General features: G+C 45.0%; 1 protein-coding gene across 1 annotated transcript in view; it reads right to left on the bottom strand.

Annotated features, from left to right (window-relative positions):
• The window catches only part of EXTL2 (exostosin like glycosyltransferase 2), a 111,280-nt gene that overhangs the window by 31,237 nt on the left and 53,336 nt on the right, over positions 1-26,707 (bottom strand). Inside the window, exon 2 of the mRNA XM_086954402.1 lies at positions 3,632-3,729. Within this exon, the coding sequence (XP_086810528.1) occupies positions 3,632-3,636 (5 nt within the window). The 5' untranslated portion in view covers positions 3,637-3,729. The remainder of the gene's footprint in view (positions 1-3,631; positions 3,730-26,707) is intronic.

Genomic DNA, 26,707 nt, shown 5'->3' with positions numbered 1-26,707 from the left:
CTGTTTCCCTTCTAAATCCAATGCGAGTCCGTTATCTCTTTATTACCTTATAGTCCTAGCCTTTAACATTGTGAAAACTGCCAAGAAGGTAATCAGACTGTATTGCCTGGGGCATGGCATTCTACCCTTCAACAGCCCATGCAGTGTGCCTGGTCCATAAGAAACTGTAATTTGTCTTGCTCATGCTACAGTAATGGAAAGCACTATAGAAAGGATAGCCTCTTTAACAAATGCTTTGCTCGATAAATCCAGATAAAATACCTAACACTTTAACCTCGCCGTTGTGTTACAGTTAATATCAGTGTGGCTGAGAGGACCTGCTGCAGGCCATGGGCTGGCAGACCTAAATGTTAAAAAGGTTTACAGGCCTACCACTAGGTAAAGGGTTCATAGATTTTGCGCCCAGTACTGGCATAGGATGGAGTATTACATTTGGAGTACACATTCAGGTTTATTTATAATCTCTGCAGTATGCATGCTTATGCACAACACTCCGCACACCGAACCAGGTCATCAAACCTTACACCCCTCAACGTATTTCATACAGGCTAAACCACCAACAACACACTTTCAACAATGCACCACAAAGGATGCGCAGGAAACGGATGCCAGTCAGAGTGCTTCATGCCCTGGCCAGGGATATGAAGTGCTACATAGATAATGTAACAAGACCACCAAGGAAAGTGCTTCAGGCCTCTAAAAGGATATAGAAAGCGCTATATAAATACTAATACAATACATGCAATGTTTTAAACTCTGGTGAGGTAGATTACTCATCGGAGAATCTAGACCTCCTTATGTGAACTTCTCTTCAGAAGAGAGAACATTTAGTAGGAACATATTAGCACATTTCTATGTGAATGCAAGACTATGAATAGTGCTTAGTTCTAGTAAGCATGCGAGGAGCTTTTAAAAGGAGCTTTTGCAAACAGTGTATAATAAGAAAATAAAAAGTAATTATATGGCACAGATATCATATATGATAATCAAGGTCTGTTGCGTGTTTATCTAGGTTCCTGATCGATACTGTGACCTTATGCCCCTATTCGGCTATAAATCCATTTATTCCCTATATTGGCATAACCGTTCAAGTGCGATTTTCTGAAAAGTCATCTCTGGCCTCACACGAACAGAGCCACATTCCAGCATAGTTCCCTCTGCCACTTCCTTTGCGACCAATTAGTGCAATGACAGAGCAGTAGTCACTATCTGATATTCCTAGATAACACTCCGAGTTCTTCAACAAGATAAAAACTTAGCAAACCTGGAAATCCCCGCTTGCTATGTTTTGATTAGTAATGGAACTCTAATGAGCAACTGATAACTATCACTTCCTAGTGACATCTTTAATTGACGTCTTATGTCCAGCAAACTTGCGTCAAACCCGGCACCTGTCAGGTATAAATATTACCAACGTTGCCTTAAGCAATGTGAGCTGTGAGCTGCAAGCTACTGTTGCTGATGCTGGCTGCCTGCATGACCCTGTGTTGGTAAATCTAGCACTCTGTCGCTGCAGCCTGCTATCCTGTGGTGGTGAAGCTGCTGATACCATTATCGCCGCTAAAGCGCGAACTATGGTGCAGTACGCTTAAGGAGCTGAACAGCCGTCCCTCTGCGAAGACATCCAGCAGATTCCAGCTGCCCGCGGACGCTGTCCCCCCTCCTTCCTCGACGAGCTGAAGAAAAGCCGCTGCCTTTCTCGTGCAGAGAAATCCAGTCCCGGCGCTTCCGGTTTACCCTCGCGGGTGACTGGGATATCGAGAGAGACCCCTGAAGGAGATACCAATCCTCCATCATTCTATTCAGAGGTATGGTGTTGACTAAACCCTTAGACGAGAATTCTTGAAACAAACCTTGGCAAAACCAACTTAACTTAAAGCTACTTACTTACTCCCCTTTTCACGTGTTAGGCTTAGGTCAGGCACACTGGGGTAGGCTTAGTTAGAAGCACCAGTTGAGTATGTTAGCCTAATGTATATATGACTGTATATATGTTTTATTACTTTTAAACCATTGTATGGCTAAGAAACCATATCAATGCTTTTACAGTTCTATTTCGCAATACTTATCTTACTGTACGTACTTTTTATAATAACCATTATTGCAATTGTGGCAATACATTTCTCTTGTACGAGAAGAAAGACTGTTCAATAAATGTTAACCCGTTATTGATAAACGCCCGTCTCTCTATTCTCTACATCTCGTGAAAGTAAACTGCACTAGACTGACTGAGTGAAATACATGTCTATTGTTTCACACGACCCTAGAGATCGACTCTTGATCTGAGGAGCAAAGTTGTCATGTTGCACGGTTGTTGGAAAACTGAATCCCTTCTTGTCTGTGCCAAGGAAGCTGATCACTTCCTATGCAGAGAAGAAAGTTTCCAGTGACCTCTGAGCTAGTTGGTAACACAACCCAATTAAGTTTAGCATAGTCAGTGGAGGCCTGGAATATCCGCAGTTCCACGTCGATACTACTGTTTATGTTATTCCAATGCGCAGGGCCTAGTGGGAAACTAGGAACTACACTACAGGTCAACATAGTCACATATGTAAATTTGATATACATATTACATGACTAAGAAGCGATACTTGAGACTATAGGGAACCAATTGGGAAAAGAGAGATGGTGAAAAAGTGTACTGTTTATTACCTACCTCATCCCAGTCCTTCGATATAAAGATATGCCTCTCGCGTACAGAAATAAACTGTTGAAGACTAGGACTTCGAAATACAAGTGTATACCACTCAAATTACTTTGATATTTCACTATACTAATTCAACACTAATCCTTTAATGGGCCCCGGAGTAGCGAGCTACTCACCAAATACAAAAGTGCTTCAACAGCCCATCAGGGGTAACAAGCGCTATATAAATGCAAACCTTTTGCTCTTATCTTTCTCAATCCAAATAACTGATTAATATCCATCACTCAAATTACTTTCATATTTTACAATACTAATTCACCACTAATCCTTTATGGGTTCTGGAGTAGAGTGCTATTCGCCGAATATAGCGCTTTAACACCCCATCAAGGGTAACAAGCGCTATATAAATGTAAACCTTTTTCCCTCTTCTATCCCTACACTATCCTTCTGAATCCAAATAACTGACTAACCTATCCACCACTCAAATAACTTTCATATTTCACTATACCAACTCAACACTAATCCTTTAGGGGTTCCGGAGTACCGTGCTACTCGCTGAAAAAGCGCTTCGGCGCTAGGTCAGGGGTAATAAGCGCTATATAAAATTACAATACAATACACTGTTGGTAGCAATATTGCATGATCACACAAGTGTACAATGAGAATATGCTAGGGTCTATAAACACGCAGGGTCTATAATGAGAATCATCTTGTAAGAAATAATTTCTGCAGATATAAATAAATTAAAGAAAATTATACTATAGAAAAGTTACTATTTATTTGATGGATTTAAACACACATGTTCATCCTTATTCTAGGACACTAATAGGATGTTTGTGCAGACCGAGGTCTCGGTAAAAAGGGGAGAATCTGCATTTTCAAGCTCCGTTCAAGTAAAACACTTATTTCGAAAAATGGCAGGAACGGCAGTGAATGGATATTCGTAATAATTTAGACCGCTTTCTGTTCATCTCATTACTATACCTCATGTCACAAAAGGTGGGTAGAGATTTCCTTCCAGAATTATGGATTATGAAAGGTCTGTGCGAGATGTTTGAATCAGGAAGAGATCACTGTGAAATCTGAAAAGACAAGACACACATTTTACTCACAGGAACAGTGTGAGTTCATTTACACTCTGGACTCTGTGTGTAATGCAAAACTTTTTGCCTTATAACAATAAAGAATGCAGTCTTGAATATAGTTCGTTGCCATCTGTTACCCTTCCATTTCGTTAATTTTTTTTTAATGTCTACTATATATTTCAGTTTCTATTGTACGTTTTATATACCTTATAACAAGGATGCATACCATTTTGTCTTGCAGGAATTCAACTTGCACTTCTAATGTTTTATAAGCATTAACTCCTTATGCAGCTCGATTAAGCTTATTGTCAATTTCAATAAAGCTTTCAAACTTAAAAAAGTGACAAGATTAATAGTTGCGCTATGCAAACAGACTTTCCCCTTCCCGAACACCTACACCTACATAGACAGTCCTAAAGGAATTTGAGTGCAGGCGGAGACATGTGAGAGCAGGTGTATCCTCTGATGCCCTCTGTACTCTTAAGTCTGTCTACCACCATTATATTCGTGCACATGATTTCGCTCATTCTACCTCTCTGAGAGCTTGGTTTGATCTCTCAAGGCAAGGTTGCTATCCCGTCTCTCCCTTTGTTCTATCTCGGTTTTCTGTCTCTCTGGATCCGAGATCTGCAGGCCTGCATCACTGTTCTTTCTCGCTCACCGACTTTTGTTTCAAACATCTCTCACCTCCGTCCAGTGGCGTCACTAGGGGGGTGCGGGGGGTGCGGTCCGCACCGGGTGACACCCTCACATGGGGGTGACACCATCTGGTTATGGTTACGCTGTGCAGGGGCGTAACAAACTCCCCTGCAGCCCCCTAGTCTTCAGCACTTGAAGGGGGCCCCCTTTGAGAAATTAATCCTTCCTGCCTGCGCTGGGCTTGGAGGACTCGTTCTGATTGCCAGGTACCAGCCACGGATCTATTGTGTATTTTCCTGCTGCTCCCTCTGTCAGACTGTCAGCCCCGTCAGCCTGCCTGGAACAAACATAGTTGCGAATCTTCGGCGCGGGCGGGGCTGCTCAGAAAGTCATTGAAAGAGGCTGTGCTTCCTGCTCTGTCTGGTCTCGTATTTCCGTGGAGCAGAAAGCCATTGAGCGCGAAACAAGGAATTACGAGGTTAAGTGTGCCTGCTGTTCACACTTAAAATATTCAGATACAGTTCGTGGCGCTGCCGCCTGCCCTTCCAGCGTTATACCCACCTGGAGGAGAACTGAATGCGACTCTGCACCCACTCGAAAAAAACATTGAAATGCTCCTCTGCTGCAATCCTGACCAGCTTGGTCATAAAACTTCCAAAGCTGGGAACGTCGCTGCTCAAGGGAAAGGAGCAGATAAACCGTAAGCATGAGGATTATTAGGCAACAACTCCGATCTTTCTTTGTTACTTAATGGTGTGCATTATAGTCATTGCATGCCAGGTTATCAAATCCGTGGCTTATTTTGGGAGCAGAGCAGAACACGAGTTAGCAGGTCACATTATCGTCCCGTTTTAGATTCCTAAGCACACCGGAAGTGCTCCAGTGACTGTGATTAGAAAGCCAGCACTTGATGGGGTCATGATAAACTTTCCACACAGCACCTGCTCGGGCCTCTACATGCCCCCCACCCCTCCACAATGGGAGGGTCGACGGCTGCGTCAGAGGCCTACACATGTTTGTTGAGTAGGCTGGGGCGCGACATGTACAGAGCTCCGCAAGGCAAGAGTTTGGCATGCACAGAATAAGGTAAGGTGAGTCCTTATTATCATAGTCTGTTCTACGTGCTGTAGCTGCTTGATGGCTGGCACTGTACCACCTGTATTTCTGCAACCAGTACCTTAAATTGAGAATTATCACCCTCACCCTGAGAAGTTGCTGTTGGGAGCTGGATAGCAAGCCTCCAGCCTAAGGATGAGCTTGCAGGAATAGCAAAATGCAAAGTAAAGGACAAAGTATTGGTAACAAAACCATGCATGTCTTTAGTTTTTCCTGTTCAAACCATCAAATATAAACCATGCAGTTGCAGATATGAGTGTCTAAGCGCATTAAATCAAATAGCAAATCAGGAATAGACTAATGTAACTACAGGGCTGTTTTTGAAAGGTCTATTGGTTGAGAGGGGAGATGGTGCAGACAGAGGTGAGATGGTGCAGGATGAGATGGTGCAGGCAGAGGGGAGATGGTGCAGGCGGAGGGGAGATGGTGCAGGTTGAGGGGGAGATGGTGCAGGCAGAGTGGGAGATGGTGCAGGCAGAGGGGAAATGGTGTAGGCAGAGGGGAGATGGTGCAGGTTGAGGGGGAGAAGGTGCAGGCAGAGGTGAGATGGTGCAGGCTGAGGGGGAGATGGTGTAGGCAGAGGGAGAGATGGAGCAGGCGGAGAGAGAGATGGTGGATGCAGAGGGAGAGATGGTGCAGGCAGAGGTAGAGATGGTTCAGGCGGAGGGGAGATGGTGTGGACAAAGGGAGAGATGGTGCAGGCAGAGGGGAGATGGTGCAGGCAGAGGGTGAGATGGTGCAGGCGGAGGGTGAGATGGTGCAGGCGAGGGGAGATGGTGCAGGCAGAGGGGAGATGGTGCGGACAAAGGGATCGATGGTGCAGGCAGAGGGTGAGATGGTGCAGACGAGGGAGATGGTGCAGGCAGAGGGGAGATGGTGCAGGCAGAGAGGAGATGGTGCAGGCAGAGGGGAGATGGTGCAGACAAAGGGAGAGATGGTGCAGGCAGAGGGGAGATGGTGCGGACAGAGGGTGAGATGGTGCAGGCAGAGGGTGAAATGGTGCAGGCAGAGGGTGAGATGGTGCAGGCAGAGGGTGAGATGGTGCAGGCAGAAGGTGAGATGGTGCAGGCAGAGGGTGAGATGGTGCAGGCAGAGGTTGAGATGGTGCTGCCAGAGGTTGAGATGGTCCATCCGGTAAGTTGTGAGGGGGTGACACCATGAGTTACCCGCACCGGGTGACACCAGCCCTAGTGACGCCACTGCCTCCGTCTATCTGGAACTATCCCTCTGCTGTCACAGGGAGGCAAGAGGACGTCGGGGTGGATATTTCTAATGTTTGCAGCCTCGTGTTTTGCACTATCTTACTTACTTCCATGAGTCAGAAAAATCTCACTCAAACAATTGTGTTTCTGGAGTATCTGCTGCTCACCAGTATGAATGTACTATACTCAAGCTTACTAATCTCTAAGAACCCTGAGTGGCAACTGTCCCTACAGGCTCTGTTGCTCACCTCTGTCTCTGAAGGTTTATTCTTTCACCTTTGTGTCCGTCGTCTCTTTCCATTACCTTTGAATCGGAGGTCTTACTTTCGCACCTGTTTCTGAGTATCTCTATCTTACCTCGGCCACTTTAGGCCTTCTTCGTCACATCTGTGCTTTATAGGTGGGTGTCTCTACAGTCTCTTGCTCTCTCTTTGTAAGGTGGTCTGAATAGAGTTCAAAACCAAAATCCACCCTCCGAACTCTCACGAGAGAGCTCACAGTTCTCTTCTATCCTCTCTCCCGCACTTCCTGCAAAGGTAGGACTTCAAACTTCAATACCTCTAACAGCACACCTGATTATGGGCAGCGGTGGACTGGCATTTTGGGCACTCTGGCATGTCCAGATGGGCGAGTTTGAAAGGGCCAGTTGGTGTGACTTTTTTTTGTTTTTTTATGGTGCCGTACGTGGGCCCGGACATGGTCAAAAACAAAACGAAAGCCAATACACTGACCCTTTCAAGTCGGCCTATCTGGCAGTGCACGGGTCCCTGACCGGTACGCCCAAAACTGATTAAGGAATATAAATGATTTAACCCGCTTTAACTGCCTGCCTTTCGACCATGGAGGGGTGCTTATATTTCTCTTATGGGCCAACTTAAAAGAAAAAAATAACCCTGCAGCCTCTATCCTCACATTTTGAAAATGCACAAATGTGACAAATTGGTATTTATTTTGTGATAATCTCAGGGACTCTTATAGACCCGATGTTATGTGTGTGTGTCACTAACTCTCAGCCTACGTACTACGCCTACTAGCCTACGCCTAACTACTCATAAATGTTGGGTACGTCTCTGAAGTATGAAAAGTCCTTTATTTATAGCATTCGTGTTAAAAATTCAGACATACTCGGCCAACAAGTGCTTCACGATTAGTAATCGCTCACACATCTATAATGTACAAAGCTTTCCTAGGTCAGTGAAAAGGCATAGTGCTTTTTCTTTTTTAAGTGTCAGCAAAATTCTTTAGAAAGCATTCTTGATATTTAAGCAAGAACAATGCTACTCCTCCCTAGCCCGAAAATAATACATGCAAACCCCTCTTCAGTAACACAGAAAAGCTTTGTACATGCATATTTGTGGCCATGAAGAAGCGGTTGCTAACTTCGAAAAACATGTGTTCGCTAAGTAGGTGTCTGAATTACCACCAACTTCAAGTTGGTGGTAATTAGCAATTTCTTTGAAAAATGCACTATTGCATTTTTCAAAGTGCCACGTGGCGCACCTACATGCCCTTAGGGCATGTAGGTGCGCCACATGTGCACGCATACATAGTTCAGGGGTGCTACAGGGTGTCCTTTTGAAACCCTTGACTTTGCATTCGCAATTTGCGAGTACCTGATGGATACTCGCAAATTGCGAATGTCTTCCAATTCATTCCTATGGGCCTCTAGGCCCATAGGAATGAATGCGATGGTATTCCTTAATTGCGAATCCCAATTTTGCGATACGCAATTAAGGAATAGTAAGGAATCGCAATTATTATTGTGATTCCTACATACATAGCATTTTGCGAGTCCTTAATAGCGATTTGCTAAAAATCGTTTATTAGGGACTCACAAACTGCTAGGATGATACTTTTGCCCCTTTGAGCCATACTTCTGAGACCTGCCCCTCATTTATAAACCAGTATGTCTTAGTAAAGTAAGTAGGGCTTCCCAGTATAGGCTAGAGGGGGCATTGTGATGTCTATGTTTTGTGATAGCCCTTTATTGGTTTAATATGGACTAGGGGCAAACTAGCTTGTTCAACATGATGGTAATGGTCATTTTCATTTGGTGCAATAGGACAGCTCAGTAAGGTAGCTGATTCTGGGTGGATGAAACAACTGAATCTGTGTGGAGGCCAAAAGGGTAAATCTTACATTTTGAGTAATGCCTTTTCAAAGCCAGTTGACTGATAAAGCAACCTATGATACCAGATACTGTTCAAATAAAACCATATTTTATGATTGAAAACAAGTTCACAAAGGGGCAGGATATATATATATATATATATATATATATATATATATATATATATATATATATATATATATATATATATATATATATAGTCCACACAATTCCCCAAAACCACAAAATTCATATTCTCGCTCCCCGAGCTATGATTTTCCTCCTAAAGACATAACTAGCAGGGGAGGAGATTACAATGGGGAGGAGGCCAAGCGTTAACCATCATCAATCAATCAGGATTTATAAAGCACGCCATATCACCCAGGAGGGTCTCAAGGCGCAGGAGTTTGCTAGCTGCTTCTCTGAGAAAGCAGTGAAAATGGAGACAAAAGCAGACAGAGCATTCAGAAAAACGGGGAGAAAGGAATGAGAAAGGAGTAAAAATTAAGCAAAAACAGGAAAACCACTCAGAAAAACGGAGGTGGGGGAGGAAGGAGAAAGAAGTAAAAAAAAAAAAAAAAAAAAAAGAGGCAAAAGCAGGAGAGAGACCTCAGAAAATCAGGGAGGATAGCAGAGCGGCACAGCATTACGGGAGAGCTGGGTCTGCGGCCTGCTTAATAATGTCGTGCTGTGGCCCCCATTCAGTAAGTCCTGCAAGGAGGGAGAGGCGCTGTGAGGTGGTGGGGGCTCGGCAGGAGGTGGGAAAATGGACAGGAGCTGGGAGCGGAAATGAGAGGAAAAAAACAAGAAGCGGTAAAAGATTAGGCAAAAGCAGGAGAAAGCACTCAGAAAAATAAGGGAGGAAAGAAAAAGCAGTAAAAACGAGACAAAAGCAGTGAAAGCACTCAGAAAAATGGAGAAAAGAAAGGAGAAAGCAGTAAAAATAAATGAGGCAAAAGTTGGAAAAGTACATGGAACAACGGGGGAAAGAATGGAGAAAGCAGTGAACAACGAGGCAAAAGCAGGAAAAACTCAGAAAAACCACACAAAAAAATTATTAAAACCTATTAAAAAAAAACTATTTCAATTAATTCAAAACATGGCCTAACATTTCTCAAATATTAAATAAAAATGTTAGAGTGTGAAATAAAATAAAAAATACGTATTAAAATTATTTATAGATCCAATTTTATATATTTAAATAATTACTGAATACACATTTAACTTGATAAGTTAACCTAATGCAACATTAAACTGAATTAGTTGTATGTCGATATTAAATATTTTATATTATCTTCATTATGTTATACATTAGAATATTTTTAATTATTTGTTTAATGAATAAGACATTTTCATAAACGCTTATGATCTCCACCTATGTGTACAAAGTTACTAGTAGTAAACCCTGATGCCCTGATGTAGGAGGCTCCAGCCCCTGATTTGAGGGGGTGGAGACATGCAAGTCTAAATCTAGGTGTACATCTACATCCAGAAATTATAAATAGAAAAACACTGTAGTAGCGAAGTAAATATACACATGCATGTATATTTCCCTTTGTAAATACCTATAATAATTGTTGAATAGGTTACTACAGCACAGTCCGAGTTTATTAAAACACGAGTTGAAGAGAATTATTTGTTGAAAAAAATGTGATCTTTGATACCCCAATACTGCCAACGCTGTTCAGTGCTAGTTATGAGGGGATACAAAGTACACTGCAATATACAACTGCCATCATCCAGTAGGGAGCACAATGACCAAGCATGCTTAAGCAAATGCTTTCAACAGAATTAGGGTTGGCAGGATGTGCATGCCAAAAATAATCAAAACCCTCTGAACAGGACGCTTAGACGTAGCATGATTAACGCAGACTATTTACCAATCAAAATCCAGAAACATGCCGACATCTCTGAAACATTTAACCCAAACCACAAAAACACATCACGGATCAAACAGAAGCTACGCATAACTAACACACAATTAATTTCCTGTTTGCAGCTGATGAGGTTATGAGGCCATCTAAGTACTACTTTTAGCAACACCAGTGTCTGTGGGCAGTGTATTCAGCATGAGCACAATGTTGCTGGTGTCACGTCAGAGAGACGAGGCTTTCAACAGTTGCATCTGTTTCAGTGTATGTGCTGCCGAAGCGAGCACAGTTGTATCGGTTTTAAGATTCATCTCTTTCCCTATGACATGGCATTTCAAGTACTCCGCTCCTACTCACTGTCCTTCACACATCATTGCAACAGAGGTATAAATCAGCAAAACCTTTGCCCTTTTTAGGTCAAGCCTAGAGCCAGCACGCATGTGCTGCGAGACTTGTTGTAGTGGAGTATGAAATAGAAGCCCTGCCCACTCTCTGCCATATTTACATTGGCTTGTGTCATTGTCCTTCCTAAAAGCAGGATTCCGATTCGGAAATAAACTTGTTAGTCCCTCCTTAGTACCGCCTTGTCTTTATTTGTAACCTCCCATTACGACTGGCCCTTTTTCCTTGGTTGTGACATGTACCTGTTATTTAGTCTGTAAGCACTACTTTCTTTAATGAGTTTCTCTTACTGCAGGCAGCACATGGGTGCCCGCTTTCAATACTGTAACATGGCTTGCGCTTAAACACGGGCGCCCGGTATAATATCAATCCCCCACCCAGCCCGCCCCTGATTAATCTCGCTCCGTCGCCCTCGTGTCTGTTTCTCCCACCAACCAGACCTAAAGCCCGCCTCCTCCACGAGATAGTCTACACTGCCCATATCCTAGCTTGTTACAACTGTTTCTTATCAGCGCCAAGGCTTGACTGTCATTATAATGTTAAAAATGCACAAAGGACAGCAGTTGTGCTCGGATCATGATAAACGGAGGTAAACAAGCCATTAAACGTGCCCTCTTTCTTACTGCCTGAACAGCAACAGTTGGAAAACACAGCAAAGGACAAGCAGCCAAGCTCCCGTCTGCCATACTAAGGTGTCGGGCCCTTGCCAACGAGTGCTCCCATCAAGATAGATGTGGAGAAAATCCTAGTCGGTCAGCCTTAAAGTTTCAAAACTGTCGGAAAGCGATCAATTCTGTGTTTGCGAAGATACAGAGAAGCAGAAATATCTGGACGGACTGAAGCTGAAGAGCACAAGGTTAGCTACCAATCACAGATCAGCTCATCATCCGGCAGGAAGATCCTGGGGTTGGACCAACAGCTCTCAACTTGACCTCTCTGGCTTAGAGTGAACCCATGCACGAACCCCTCAACACAACTATTATTTTGAGATATCATACTCCAAATCATTTCACTATTTGGAATTTGGAGTTACACCTCAAGAGGAAAGGCAAGATACTTCTTTTCCAGAAGCATATCTGAGCTGCAGCATAAAGCTGATTAGCTTTAAAATTAAACACCTTATTTTCAGTCTGGAGAATGTTTAGAGCACTTATACTCAAACATCAAGATACAGTCAAGTGGCCTATGGAATAAGTCAAAGGAGAGCTCTGTCAATCAGTCGGGTCTCCATCGTTTTTCACGCTATAAAGCAAAGTTAAGTGGATATTGCAAAGGAGCTGGGAAGGTGCCTTTGGCCCACTAGAACACAAGTTTTCATCGTAATAACAAACATGACAAAACAGAAAGCAAAGTCTTTCAATCTGACCTGGTGAAGTGTTGCTTTGTTACATCACTGAAACTTCACATTAATTCTTCCCCGTTTTCCGAGTTACTCATGTCAAACATCATCCATTGTACAGGAATTCTGGATTATTCAGGTTCATTTAGTGCTATTGTGGTAACCAATCAACAATATTTCAATTAATGCAGGTCCATAAAGATGTCCTGATTCCCTAAGTCAGGGCACAAATCCTAAACAAGTAGATGCATAGCATTAGGTCTCACATTACTGAAAGGTTGAGCTATTGGTGTTGCAAATAATAATGCAACACCAGAGCTTTAAGTAATGCGAGCACTTTTGCATTGCAAATGCTTGTTTTGCTTGTAGGATGCATAAAAAAAGAAGTGAAGAAATCTATGTAAGGGTCTGTCTAAAGGGGTGTGCTTCAGTGGGGGGCACTCCAAATAGAAAAGTGTCCCCAAGGAACAGGCTGCCATATATGATTAACTGGTAAATTTGTCCTTTACCTACACCCACAATCTTAAATCTGCCCGCATCATCTGGCACAAATATCCTAGGCTGAGAGCAAGTGTGCAGGCTACTGCACGCCTTTAAAGACCTTAAAATATTCTACTTTCGAATACCTCCGAGCTGAACTTTCAGCTAAAGGCACTTTCCCCATCAAACACCACAACATCTACCATCCTCAGGGTGATAGCACCCTCTTCTCAGAGGAACTTATCTAGTAACACAGTTCTCCATAACTGACTCTGATGACGTTTTCTTGGGAGACTTCAATATTCAAAGGAATAACCTAGAAGACACCTCGTCCGTTTTCTTACTAACCTTCTTGATATAAATGACCTCAAACAATTCTGCAATGAACCAACCCATTGCAAATGCTCCACCCTAGATGCTATAATCAGCGAAAATTAGCTGATCTTCCTTCAATCCATCACACCTATCGACTGGTCTGACCACCACGTCATACTGTTTAAGATCAAGACCCACCTCAGATCTCTCACAGCTCCATCCAACAAACCTACACATTGGGCCAGGAATATCAAACAAATCCCGATAACTCAAGTGGAATCCAGGGTCTGGACCCAGTTACAGTATCAACCTCTCACTCGCACCGCTGAGGAACTCACCACCCACTACAATACAGCGATGATGGACATTCTTGACCAAGTGGCACTACTTAAACTGAAACAATCTAGAAAATTACCATTGAATTCCTGGTTCAGCACCGACCTCAACAATGAGAGGAGACACCTCAGACAGTCAGAATATGGAGACAGCACCCCTCTGCAACACACCTCTGACTCCTAAGATCGCCACGGCTTTCTTATGAGAAAGACATCTTTAGAGAAAAAGCCACCTTCTAAGCACTGACCTAGCGAGCTCTTCAACATGATCAAACGACAAACTACCCCTACCTCCCCACACAAATCAATAGCCACTAATGAACGCTGTGAAGAAATTGCCAAATTCCTTTCTGACAAAGTAGCAAATGTTGAGCATTCCATCATCAAGTCGAAAATCTGTCTTCATACCAACCCTTCCCACGGACTCAATTGCTTCAATGGTTGCTCCCTCCACAGACTTTACTATTGACTAAATAGCCCCAAGAAACACCAGTATCTACTCTGATTTCCTCCAACTGAAAAATAATGCTAATTGGTCGGACTTCAAACCCATGACTGAGAGTGAAGTCTACCGTATAATTGCAAACCTGAAGCCCACTCCAATGATCCCATCCACATTAGTACAAAACCTCAACCATGTCATCGCCCCAATCTGGACAAAAATCATCAACACCTCTTTCTCCTCAGGACTTGTGCCTGACTCCCTCCAACTAGGCCCAATCACTCCCATACTTAAAAAAAAAAAAAAAACAGGAGCTGACCCCAATGACTTTAATAACCTCCGACCTAACTATAACCTCCCTGTTCCTAGCCAAAACAATGGAGAAATGCATCCTTCTACAACTCAATCATCATATAGAGCAATTCCATCTCCTTGACACCTTCCAGTCAGGGTTCAGAAAAGGCTGTAGCACAGAAACTGCCATGCTCAATATTGTGGATGACATTCGCAGATCCTTGGATGAAGTTGACACATGCCTCCTAATCCTACTTGACCTATCTGCTGCTTTTGATACTGTTAACCACACAGATTGAGACACTCAGGAACCGCAGTGGTATCAATGGCACAGTCCTCAGTTTGTTTACCTTGTACCTACAACATCGCTCGCAACAAATACAAATCAACAACTGTCTATCTAAACCAAAACGAGTTTCCCATGCTGCACCCCAAGGCTCAATTCTCTCCCCTTCTCGTTTTAATATCTTCATGGAACCCCTTCCTCTCATTCTGAACCAAGCAGGGGTAAAATACAACCTTTATTCCGATGACACCCAACTTTACTACAATATTAAGTCATCAAGTGACAGCATTAATCTGAATGATACACTAATCAAGGTACAAACTTGGGTTAACACCAACCACTTAAAGTTGAACCTCAACCAAACTGAATTACTACTTTTCTCCCTGAATAACAACACTCTACTAATCCAAGGTTGGCTCACTTACTTGGACGCCCTTAACAGCTCTCTTACACTATCCAACTCTGTAAAGTCCTTGGGCATCACTCAAGACAACAATCTGTCAATAAAATACCACATCAACAACTCAGCCAAAGGAGCACTGTTCACTCTTAAAAAATATCAAGAAAATCTAAACTTTTATTCCGCCTGATGATTTTAAAATGGAAGTGCAGTCTCTTGTACTCTCAAAACTGGAGTATGGACATGCCATCCTCACAGGACTTCCGAAAACCAGATCTTGCCCCCTCTAAACAGCTCTCAACATGGCTGCACAGCTACTAACAGGTGTTAAACGATTTGAGAACATTTCACCTGCCCTCAAGAACCTCAATTGGCTTCCCATTGAAGGAAGATGTATATACAAGACGGCTTGCATCACCCACAAAGCCCTTCACACCGATAAGCCAACCTTCCTAGGTTCCAAACTTTCGAAAGCAGGAAGAGCCAGGGCTCTGAGAAGCTCCAACTCACTTCTTCTCATCCCTCCCAAACTGAAAAAGAAATCCTTTCAATCAATCAGGGGCATCGTAAGCGTGCTACTCACTCATTCCAGGTCTTGGCCGCGATGTAGGAGAAGGCCCTTCTACCTGTTCTGGCTTTGTGGATTCTTGGGGTTTTGGCAAAGGCCAGGACCGCTAATCGGAGGATTTTCTTGGGTAGGAGGAAGGAGATTCTATCAATGAGGTATTGGGGTCCGGTGTTGTGGAGGCATTTGTAGGCATGGGTTAATATCTTGAAAGTGATTCTCTTCTCGACGGGGAGCCAGTGGTGGTTGCGCAGGTGCTGGGTGATGTGTTCGTGTCGGGGGATGCCGAGGACGAGTCCGGCTGCGGTGTTTTGTATGGTCTGGCGTTTGTGGAACAGGGACTTGTTGATTCTGGTGTAGAGGGCGTTACCGTAGTCCAGTCTGCTGGTTATGAGGGTGTGGGTGACGTTTTTTCTTGATTCAGGGGGTGGGGTACATTTGAAGGTCTTTCGGAGGATGCGGAGATACGGAGTGTGTTGAAACAGCTGGCGGCCATGGCATTGACCTGTTGGGTCATAGAGAGGGAGAAGTCGAGAACAATGCTGAGGTTTCAGGCGTGGACCGTGGGGGTGGGGGGCTGCCGAGGGCTGTGGGCCACCAGGTGTTGTCCCATGCGGAGGGGGAGGGTCGGAGGAGGAGGACCTCGGTCTTCTCCTAGTTGAGCTTTAGGCAGCTGCTGCTCATCCAAAATGCAACATCCTTCATTCCTTCCTGGAAGTTGAGTTTGGTGGTGCTGGGATCCTTGGTAAGGGAGGATGAGCTGGGTGTCGTCTGCGTAGGATACTATGCTGAGTCCTTGGTGTCTGAAGATGGGGGTGAGGGGGGCTATGTAAATGTTGAAGAGCGTGGGGCTGAGTGATGATCCTTGGGGTACTCCATAGTTGATTTCTGTGGGTGCGGAGAGGAAAGGTGGCAGTCGGATTCTTTTGGTTCTGCCGGTGAGGAAGGAGCGGAACCAGTCAAGGGCCCTTCCCTGTATGCTGGCGTCTTTGAGTGTGCGGTGGGAGACGGTGTCGAAAGCTGCAAAGAGGTCGAGCAGGATCAGGGCTGAGCGGTGTCCTTGGTCAAGGAGGGAGTGGATGTTGTCTATGGAGGAGAGTAGAGCGGTCTCAGTGCTGTGGTTGCTGCGGAAGCCACATTGGGAGGTGTTGAGGATGGAGTTTTCCTCGATTAATTTTGCTAGCTGGGCATGGACGATCTTGGTGACTTTGGCCGTGAAAGGGAGGAAGGAGATTGGTCGGTAGTTCTTGAGGTCTGTGGGGTCAGCTGTGGGTTTCTTTAGCAGGGGTCTGACTTCTGCGTGTTTCCAGTCGCTGGGGAAGGTGCCCATCTTGAAGGTGGTTTTAATGGTGCGTCGTAGTTCTGGGGTGATGGCGGCTCTGTGGTAGATGTGCAGCTGGAAAGGGTCCGTGGGGGCTCCCGAGTGGATGCTCTTCATGGTCGAGGTGGTGTCTTCAGTGGTGACTGGGATCCAGGAGAATATGGTAGGCTGGCTGGCGTCGCGGGGGGTGTGGGGGGAGAGGGTGTGTGATGGCATTGAGAGTTTGGTCTATGAACTGGTTGTAGAGGTCTTTGATTTTCAGGTGGAAGTAGGATCCAAGCTTGCCGCAGAGGTCCTGGAAGTGGGTGATGTCCGTGGTTTCGCTGGGGGGTCTTGGTGAATCCCTGGATGTCGTTGAAGAGTTCTTTGGAGTTGCTGGAGTAGGTGAGGATCTCGTTTTGGATGACGGTCCTTTTGGTCGATCTGATGAGTTGGTAGTATTCAGTCATGGAGTTCTTGTAGGTGATGCGGTCTTCTCAGACTCGCTCATTCTCTGGAAATGCGCCTAGGATCTGGAACGCACACCCTAGAGATCTCAGATGTAACCCATCCTTGACAAGCTTCAAACAGGACCTTAAATACCTTCTGTTCAACAAATACTTTAATACTCAAACTAAATCATGCTCACACTGAGTCACACAACCGATTCAGACCCTTAAGGCGGGCATTTGATTGGACTGTTTCAGCTTACTCCTTGCCACGCACGCCAGAATCTTGTTCTGTTACAATGTCCTGAACCTACCTTGACTGCTTAATGATCTCCTAGATTTTTATCTAGATGCACCTCTATGTTTGATCTGTATACTTATATGTACTTCTATGGAACGACAATGCATTATATGTAAAGCACTCTGATACCTTTGGGTCGTCTAGCTAGAGTTATAGAAAACCTATAAAATACAAAATACAAAAATACAAAATAAAACAAATGGCTATTCCTGTGATGTCATGGGTAGTGAGTGACATGGAATCATATGTGCGGAAGTAATGGCCAAAATACTACTAGCGCAAAAACTAACAGGTGCACTTTTACTCTGGAGTTCAGGATCCAAGTTCTGTGTACAGCTTCACCAGGATTCTGGTCTCTGGAAAGGATGCGTCAGTTGACATCTCTGAGACAACCAAAAAAAATGCCTCTGGCATAATATGAAATTTTGATTTGAAATATGGGTCTCCAAGCAAATGGTAGAGGGAAAGCACCATCGCTGCAATCGGAAAAGGGGAGAGCAGTCTACTCACCTGCAGCCCGGTGAAGGGTACAAATACTGTGAATTGATAATCCTATTAGACGGGGTGTTTAATTTCGTGCTTCCGTCTGTTGCACAAAGGGCGGGTGATCCAGGCTCTTGAAGAGAGGGCGTGTGTGCTTCTGCCTCCTGCCACCCCTCAAGGATAGCCCGCTGTGTGCCATCCGCCAAAGGGATACGCGTGTTCTGTGCCACTAGGTAGAGGGGATGGGTGCTGTATGCTGTGCGTCGGATGAAAGGCGTTCCTAAACCTCTGCTTCTAAATTGCAGTGGACAAAGGCCGTGTTCCTAGGCAGGTTGTCTGTGTTACTCTACTTGTGAGGCCAGAATAACCTGCAGTGCCTTATCTGTTCCTGGGGTTTTTATGTTGATGCATCATTCTGGAAGGCACTTCCTCAGCCTCCATTTCTATCAGGAAACAGGCTGTATTCTCAGATCCATCGGGGTAAAAGGCTGTATTCTTAAACCAGTCAGGGCAGAGGCGTTGCCTCCCTATCCGCCCGGATTGAGACTGTCCCGCATCCATTAGAGCAGAGGCTTTGCCCCCTCGTCCGTCCAGGCAGAGGCTGGGGTCCCCAAGGCCATCTCTGAAGAAGAGGTACCACCGCATCCACATGGCAAGGGCAGTGGTCGAAGTGGGGAAAGAAAAGTAGGGGAACTGTGGGCGGAGAATCAGGGGGCGGGAATAACCAAAGATTGAATCAGTGGGCGGGGTCAGGGGCGTGGCTAGAAATAGCAAAACATACCAATTTTTAGTACGTTTAGCATTTCACTGACCAGTTACAGCTTAGAACGTTATTTAATTAAAACAATGGATAAACATGTTTGAGGTTTAATTCAGGAAAAAGCAAACAGTCATAGGGAATACAGGTTTATGTAAAGCGTGTGAAATATAAGCAGAAACAACATGTTACCTTAATGCTTTTACTCAATGTTCAGAAATCCATGATTATTTTTTGTCTCAAACATTGAGGTCATGAATACAGGGCTCCTCCTGTACGCATGTGTTAAGCAGGACTCAGAAGAGAAAGGGACTCTTCAGGAGAATCCAGACTCACGGAAACCCACAAAGGCTCCTTCATATTCATGTCGCCAGCTAGCTGCTCAATCATAATATACCAAAAAGAACAACTGAATGCAGAACAATATCATACATTCACCCCAGTACAGAGATCTCTTTGCTCACCATGACATTCCAGTTTGGACCCAGCCATATGCAAATCAGTCTATATTCTGCGCCCAATTGGAACAGTCCTGCCCCCTCCCTTCTCCTGCTCCCTCCCTTCTCCTGCCCCCTCCCTTCTCCTGCCCCCATCACCGCTCCTGCCCCGTCACTTCTCCTGCCCCCGTCACTTCTCCTGCCCCCGTCACTTCTCCTGTCCCCGTCACTTCTCCTGTCCCCCTCCCTTCTCCTGCCCCCATCACCGCTCCGGCCCCTCACTTCTCCTGTCCCCGTCACTTCTCCTGTCCCTGTCACTTCTCCTGTCCCCGTTACTTCTCCTGTCCCCGTCACTTCTCCTGTCCCCTTCACTTCTCCTGTCCCTTCACTTCTCCTTCTCCTGTCCCGTCACTTCTCCTTCTCCTGTCCCGTCACTTCTCCTTCTCCTGTCCCGTCACTTCTCCTCCTGTCCCGTCACTTCTCCTTCTCCTGTCCCGTCACTTCTCCTGCCCCGTCACTTCTCCTGCCCCGTCACTTTTCCTGCCCCTGTCACTTCTCCTGTCCCGTCACTTCTCCTGTCCCGTCACTTCTCCTGTCCCGTCACTTCTCCATCTCCTGTCCCGTCACTTCTCCATCTCCTGTCCCGTCACTTCTCCTGTCCCGTCACTTCTCCTTCTCCTGTCCCGTCACTTCTCCTTCTCCTGTCCCGTCACTTCTCCTTCTCCTGTCCCGTCACTTCTCCTTCTCCTGTCCCTTCACTTTTACTGTCCCTTCACTTTTACTGTCCCTTCACTTTTACTGTCCCTTCACTTTTACTGTCCCTTCACTTTTACTGTCCCTTCACTTCTCCTGTCCCTTCACTTCTCCTGTCCCTTCACTTCTGCCCCGTTCACTGTTCCTGCCCCCGTCACTTCTCCTTCTCCTGTCCCCGTCACTTCTCCTTCCCCTGTCCTGTCCCTTCACTTCACTTCTCCTTCTCCTGTCCCGTCACTTCTCCTGTCCCCGTCACTTCTTCGAGTGGAAGATGGGCACATTTACTTATTTTGCTTGGTGTGCATCAGAGGTTTACTGAAAATGAGGGGCATTCTAATTTTCTGACTACTCCCTTGGCTGGATGGAGCAGTGGAGGCCTCTCTTTTAGGGAGTGCAAAGCACACTCACATCACGTGCTGCTTGCCATTATAAGTGTAGTTCAAAGTTTGGGGCATTTTGATTTTCTGGCTTCTCCTCTGAGCAGAGCCTCACACCTTAAAGGCCACAGGATCGCAGAGGAGGGCTTAAGATCACGTTGTCCTCCAGTTAAAGGGGTCTGGTAGTTTAAAGGAAAACCCCGTTCTCTTTATCAAGACCTGTATTTCGAACAATCCCCGACAATAGGCATCCCACGATGTTCCCTTGTTCAATTACGTCTGCTGGGTGTTGAGACTAATGTAATATTCACCGGATTTCCCCTTTAATACATCACGTACCGAGCAGCAAAACACACTTATAAAAACACAGCTTAGAGCACTAAGCAAAATATATATTCCATAAAACGCATTGGAAGAAGCAAGCACCTTCGGGCACGCCTTTGACAGCCACATGTGGTTTTGCAAGTATAGTGTCGATAAAAAATAGCTTGATTGGATGTAATGCTTTTCCTCGCCTCCTCCGCGTCGTGGACGTCAGGGTTGTGTTTTCCAAACGGCAGATTACACTGCCCACAGTGCACCTCTCACGCCCCAGCGGGATTGTTTTGAAGTTTTGATTACCCATTGCGGACCCATCTCCTATATTTTTTGCATTACGAGCCATGGCCTGTACCCAGATACCAGAGACACCTCATGCAGATCTCGCTGGCATATGCTAAAGGCAGGCAGCGGGCGGGCGCATTGTCATTCCAAAGGGGATAATCAGCCTCAATCGGAATGACAATGGGCCTGCCCTCGGTCTGTGCGAGGTCAGGGAGGGGCTGCTGCAGCCTCTGGAGGTCAACAGAGAAGTGCGAGCAGCCCCTGGAAGCTGAAAATGTTTTTTTCGTTTTGAGTAGGACTATTCTCTCCGACCCGGGATGCTTAGTTCATAGAAAGAAGTAGGGGAACGGTCTGAAATTATTTTCAGTCAGAGAACGTCTAACACACTTGGCGCCAGAGAAAGGCACAACATACCAGAAGTGTGAGCCCCACCAAGCCAGTCCCAGAGGGGCAGAGGGTAGTGTCAGCGAGGTATCCCAGACAAACGCCTCGAGGCACTGTTGTATCATCAGTCTGCTGACGTCATACAGGCAGCTCTGGCATCTCCTATTGCTATTGTGGTCTTTCAGCCTGCCTCACTTTGGTAGCCGAGTGGATGCCAAAAAATCTGAATGTTTTTCGGTCCAGGGCAAGAATTTATCAGAGACAAGATTGACTTGAATTCTTCACAAACAGTAACGAAAATCAAACGTTTTCTGTGAAAAAGTTTACTTTCCCAGAAACCTTTCAACTACTTCATTATCTACTGACACCAACCGCATCATGCTACTAAGGTAACGTAGAAGATATTTGCTAAAAACAAAGTATGCAGTGCTGTGTGAAGAGGTCACTGTGTATTTAATCTAGTATCAGAGAGTGTGGGCTTTGACAGCTAGTTTAGTCACTGACATTATCTCATAAGGTGTATTTTTTTAAGTGTCAGAATTAAAAGACTTCCTCTAACAGGAATAATTATTTAAACAGTAACTAAACTAAAGATGAGCCAGAATGTGGTCTGCACTTTGGCTAAGAAGATTACGTTTTACTGACTGCCTACTAACATTTTTCAGATGGGCTAATTGAGGGAGAATACTGTCGAGTTTCAGACCTGGATCAGTGAATTGTTTCTCAATACATCTGTTGTAAATAAGTAATCTTCAGTAGCCAGATGGTGTATAGATATATATTGTAGATTTATTCATAAGTAGACAGCATCAGAAAGTTACAGGTAGATGTTAAGTCCATGTGATGCCCCACCAGGAGCAGCCTCTGTCCTGCTCAGCTTGCACACTCCAACTGACACTCACCACCTCACCAGACACCCATCATTCCACGACATCATCAATCATCCAGCATTCCAGACATCTCCAGGCACACCAACACTCATTCTGGCTGAGCAGTAGAGAAGAGATACATAGGCAAGGGGAAAGGCAAAAGTAGATCATAACGCATCCCCCTTCCTAAGGAAACCAAAATACAATAAAAGCAATTGAAAGACAAGCAATCCAATTAGGAAATACAATAAATTATAAAAACATGCATGAAAATACATTGAGCAATTGAATCAAGGACACATAGCATAAATGAAATGCATGACAATTCATAATGCCAATGAAAGAGTTCCAAGGAAAGCATTAGACTTAGGCCGTACTAGAATAATCAAATCAAACATTACATAAGCAAAACCAGAAAAGCTTCAAAAGACTCATATCAAGGTAAAACACAGAGAAGCTTCAAGTTAAACATTCCTAAGGTAAAAACAACAGAAGCTTCGCAAGAAGGTGTCTTCCCCAACACAGTCTGTTCAGGAAAACCTTTCACCACGCAGGTGACAACCGCACAACTAAATACACGCAAAGAAGCTTCAAAAGAAGTAGTCTTCTACGCAGTCCAAACAGGAAAAACCATTCACCCACACAATCCAAACAGTGAGGGTGCACACAGAGAAGCTTCATGAGCAGGTGTCTTCTCCTACGCAGTCCAAACAGGAAAAACCATATACCCACACAATCCAAACAGTGAGGGTGCACGCAGAGAAACTTCATGGGAAGGTGTCTTCTAGGCAGTCCAAAAAGGAAAAACTATATACCCACACAATCCAAACAGTGAGAGTGCACGCAGAGAAACTTCATGGGAAGGTGTCTTCTCCTACGCAGTCCAAACAGCAAAACCATTCATCCACACAATGCAACAGTGAGGAAAACCGACATACTAATGTCAACCAGGTGACACACTAATGTGAATCAAGAACCACAAATAAGTGGTTGATAAACCAAAGGTTACAGGAAAACTAGGAATGAGTACTCTACCTCTAAACGCAGGGTATTACCCAAGTCAAAACACAACAACGCACACTAGGTGCAGAGAGATCAAAAACACAACACACTCACCTCCTCTATTCCATGCAGAAACAATATGCAGACAGATAGAACCAAAGAATGACCAGATGCACTACAACCCGTAAAGGAAAACCACACCATGCTATGTATACAAACAAGTATTTCACACACTCTCCTCCTCTCGTTCCATCACCACCTCGCCAGGCACCCATCATTCCACAACATTATCAATCATCCAACATTCCAGACATCTCCAGGCACACCAACACTCATTCTGGCTGAGCAGTAGAGAAGAGATACATAGCCAAAGGGAAAGGCAACAGTAGATCATAACCACATCTTATTAACTTGGTGCCTCCTGGTGTCAGTCAGTCAGTCAAAATACTTTATTCGATTTTAGATAAAATCATAAAAAGACATACATTCCATACATATTAAAATTTTAAAATACATTTACAAAGATTGTTTCAACACAATATATTCAGTAAAAAAACTGTTAAAAAGGGAATTTGTGCAAAAAGGCAAAGTACCACATACTAAATAACAATATGGGCTGCAGGGGGTGGGCGGTCATTAGGGACTGTCTAATGTTGTATTACTTGATTTAATGCGCGATGCTGCTGCCAAATAATTTCCCATACAAAATATAGTGCGAATGTTACTCATGGACTGGAGGTAAAGAAGAGCTGGTCTGGCTTGTATGAAACCAGCCTCCCTCAAAATTGGTAACAAATGTTTTTTTGCGAGGAACTGAAAATAGAGAGCAAAACATGACAAAATGCATGGTGCCTGGGTTGAAAAATTGTCACAAGAGCAGGGAGGGGCTGACTCTGGTCTGGCCCAAGACTGATAATTGCCCAAATAATAGCAGATCAGGTTAAATCTAAACTTAATTAACAGGAATCTGTGGAAAGGCCTAGTAACAATGCTGAGGTAGGGTTCCAGTGAGGTCGAGCTTTTTGATATGTAATGAGACCTCACAGAGGGCTTCTGCAGTTCCCTTTCCTCGCGGGCTAATCTTGCCAAAGTCATAAACTCCCTCTTAACTGAGACTACATCCACGTTCCTGATACAAGAAGGGTATTCAAAAAGTTCTGGTCTCCCCACTTGAGCAAAAGACTTCCTTAGATATTCCAACCAGGGGATCTTTTTGGAGTGATCTAGCGACATGACGTCCTCCATGATTGAATGGTTCAGAGTTAACTCCTTATTGAGCCATGTCCTTAACCAAAAGATCAGCGGTGCCAAGTTGAGCCTGTCTGTAACATAATCCATGCCCACCCCCACGTGGATTGAGTATGTTTTGAGTAGATATTGGGACTGACAATAGGGAACGCAAAAACCTATTTTCTGCCCTCTGTATAGGCTCAAGCCATACATATCCCTAAATTGGAGCACCATACATGGCAATTGGAATACATTTGCTACTATATACCTTCAATAAGGCCTCCAACGGCCTAGCCCCCAGTCTTTTTGAGAAGCCCATGAGAGCCGCCGATGACCTGGCCACTGATAGGCTTTTTGCCCTAACCTGTGGGCCCCCGATCCCCTCTCATCTAAGAGCACCCCCAGGTAGGGGAAGGTCGCCGTTCTTGAGACTACTTCGCCCTTACACCTAAAGATTTTTGCGGCTATGGGCTCCGACCACCATCGTGTAAGATTTGCCTGCATTGACCTTCATGTCCAATTCGTCCATAAAGGCACAAAATGCGTGCAACAAGCGCTGGAGGCTAATGCCAGTGCGGGCTATGAGGACTGCGTCATCCGAGTATAGGAGAGCAGGAATCTTAGCTTCTCCTACACGCGGGACGTCTCCCCCCACCTCCTCCAGGTGACTACCCAGGCCGTTAATATATATGGTGAACAGTAGAGGGGCTAATATACAGCCCTGCCTTACCCCACGCATGGACTTAAAATGGGGGCTACATCTTCCCTCCCTGGTGACCCTAACCATAGCAAACAAATCCTGATGAAGGGAAGCCATGAACCTAACTAAAGCCCCGTCTATTCCAATCCTCAACAATGTGGCCCACAACTTGGACCTATTCACCAAGTCGAAGGCTGAGGAGAGGTCCATAAACGCCAGGAATAAAGACCCCTCCTTAGCCACCCTGTACTTGGCGATCAGAAAGTGCAAATTTGAACACTGCTCCATTGTTCCCCTCTTCTCCCTAAACCCATATTGGATGTTGGCCAACTCACCGCAGTTCTCAATGCTCTCCCTCAACTTAACTAAGATCTTAATGGCAGAGTCCAGGAGAGATATGAGCCTATAACACCCTGGGTCGTCCCGTTGGCCCTTCTTAAAGAATGGGAGGATGATGGAAGTTGCCCAGGTGGTTGGGAAAGAGTTACCATTAGCGGCATTGAATACATTGGTCAGGACTCCTGCCCAGAGGCTTGGTGAATGTTTATAAAAATCTGCCGGCACCCCATCGGGGCCCGGCGCTTTGTTCTTTGTGGTGTCATGAATAGCTTTTTCCACCTCGCTCTTGTTAAAACTCACAGGGGGCGCCTCAGGGACTGCGGATGAACTCAAAGTGCAGTCCGAGGGTACACCTCCATATACTACACTAAAGTGGGTAATCCATTTGTCATCCGAAATGACGCAATCCATATCTGAATTGGTAGATTCGGAGAAAAAGGGCTGGTTGAATATGGCCCAAAATTGTCTACTGTCCCTCAAGACGTCCAAACTGAGTAAATTCTCCCAGGCTGTTTTCTTAATTTCCTCTTTCCTGGTTTTAAGGCAGGACTTATATTGCTTCCTTAGGGAGGCTATGTTCTTCTTATCCCTCAGTTTATGCTTGAGAGCCAGCATCAAGGATCTTTGTGCTTTGGAGCAATTTGAGTCAAACCAGCAGCGGTGATTATTAACTCTCCGCCTCGTACTGGCCGTTAGGTCGGACGAGATTTGGCTACATATTGCTTCAAAAGCCCCCGTTATTTCATGGTCCGGTGCCGTATTTTTTTGACAGACCTCTATGTATCCATCAATTTTAGGTAACATTTCCACATAAAAAGTGTCAGGCACCACATTCGACCACTTAAGCCTTCTCCCTTGATCCACTGGACATAATGTGGGCCTTCCCTCCAGGGGGCGTGGCTTAGGCCCCATATACTGCCCCCAGGCCTCCTCAAGTACTACGGGGTTAAAGTCGCTATGTATAGAGACCATTGTTCTGTACAAAATTACCCTATTCAGGATCCCTGGAGTCATAAATATATAATCAATGACGGACCCCGGGGTGGAGCTTTTGTAAGTAATAGTTCTGGGTTTTCCTTCAGGGGAGTTTGGTTCATAAAAATTGTAATTGGCCAGCAGATCTTCTAGCTCTTCTCCAGATGTGGAGTGCTCAAAGTGTGGGCCTTCTAATCCTGCACACCCCTCATGGTTGCCT

Source organism: Lissotriton vulgaris, chromosome 1_1 (assembly GCF_964263255.1).
Source record: "Lissotriton vulgaris chromosome 1_1, aLisVul1.2, whole genome shotgun sequence".
In the NCBI taxonomy this organism is placed as follows: Eukaryota; Metazoa; Chordata; class Amphibia; order Caudata; family Salamandridae; genus Lissotriton; species Lissotriton vulgaris.
Note: the sequence above shows the minus strand (reverse complement) of the source record. Positions and strands in the feature narration are given on the sequence as shown.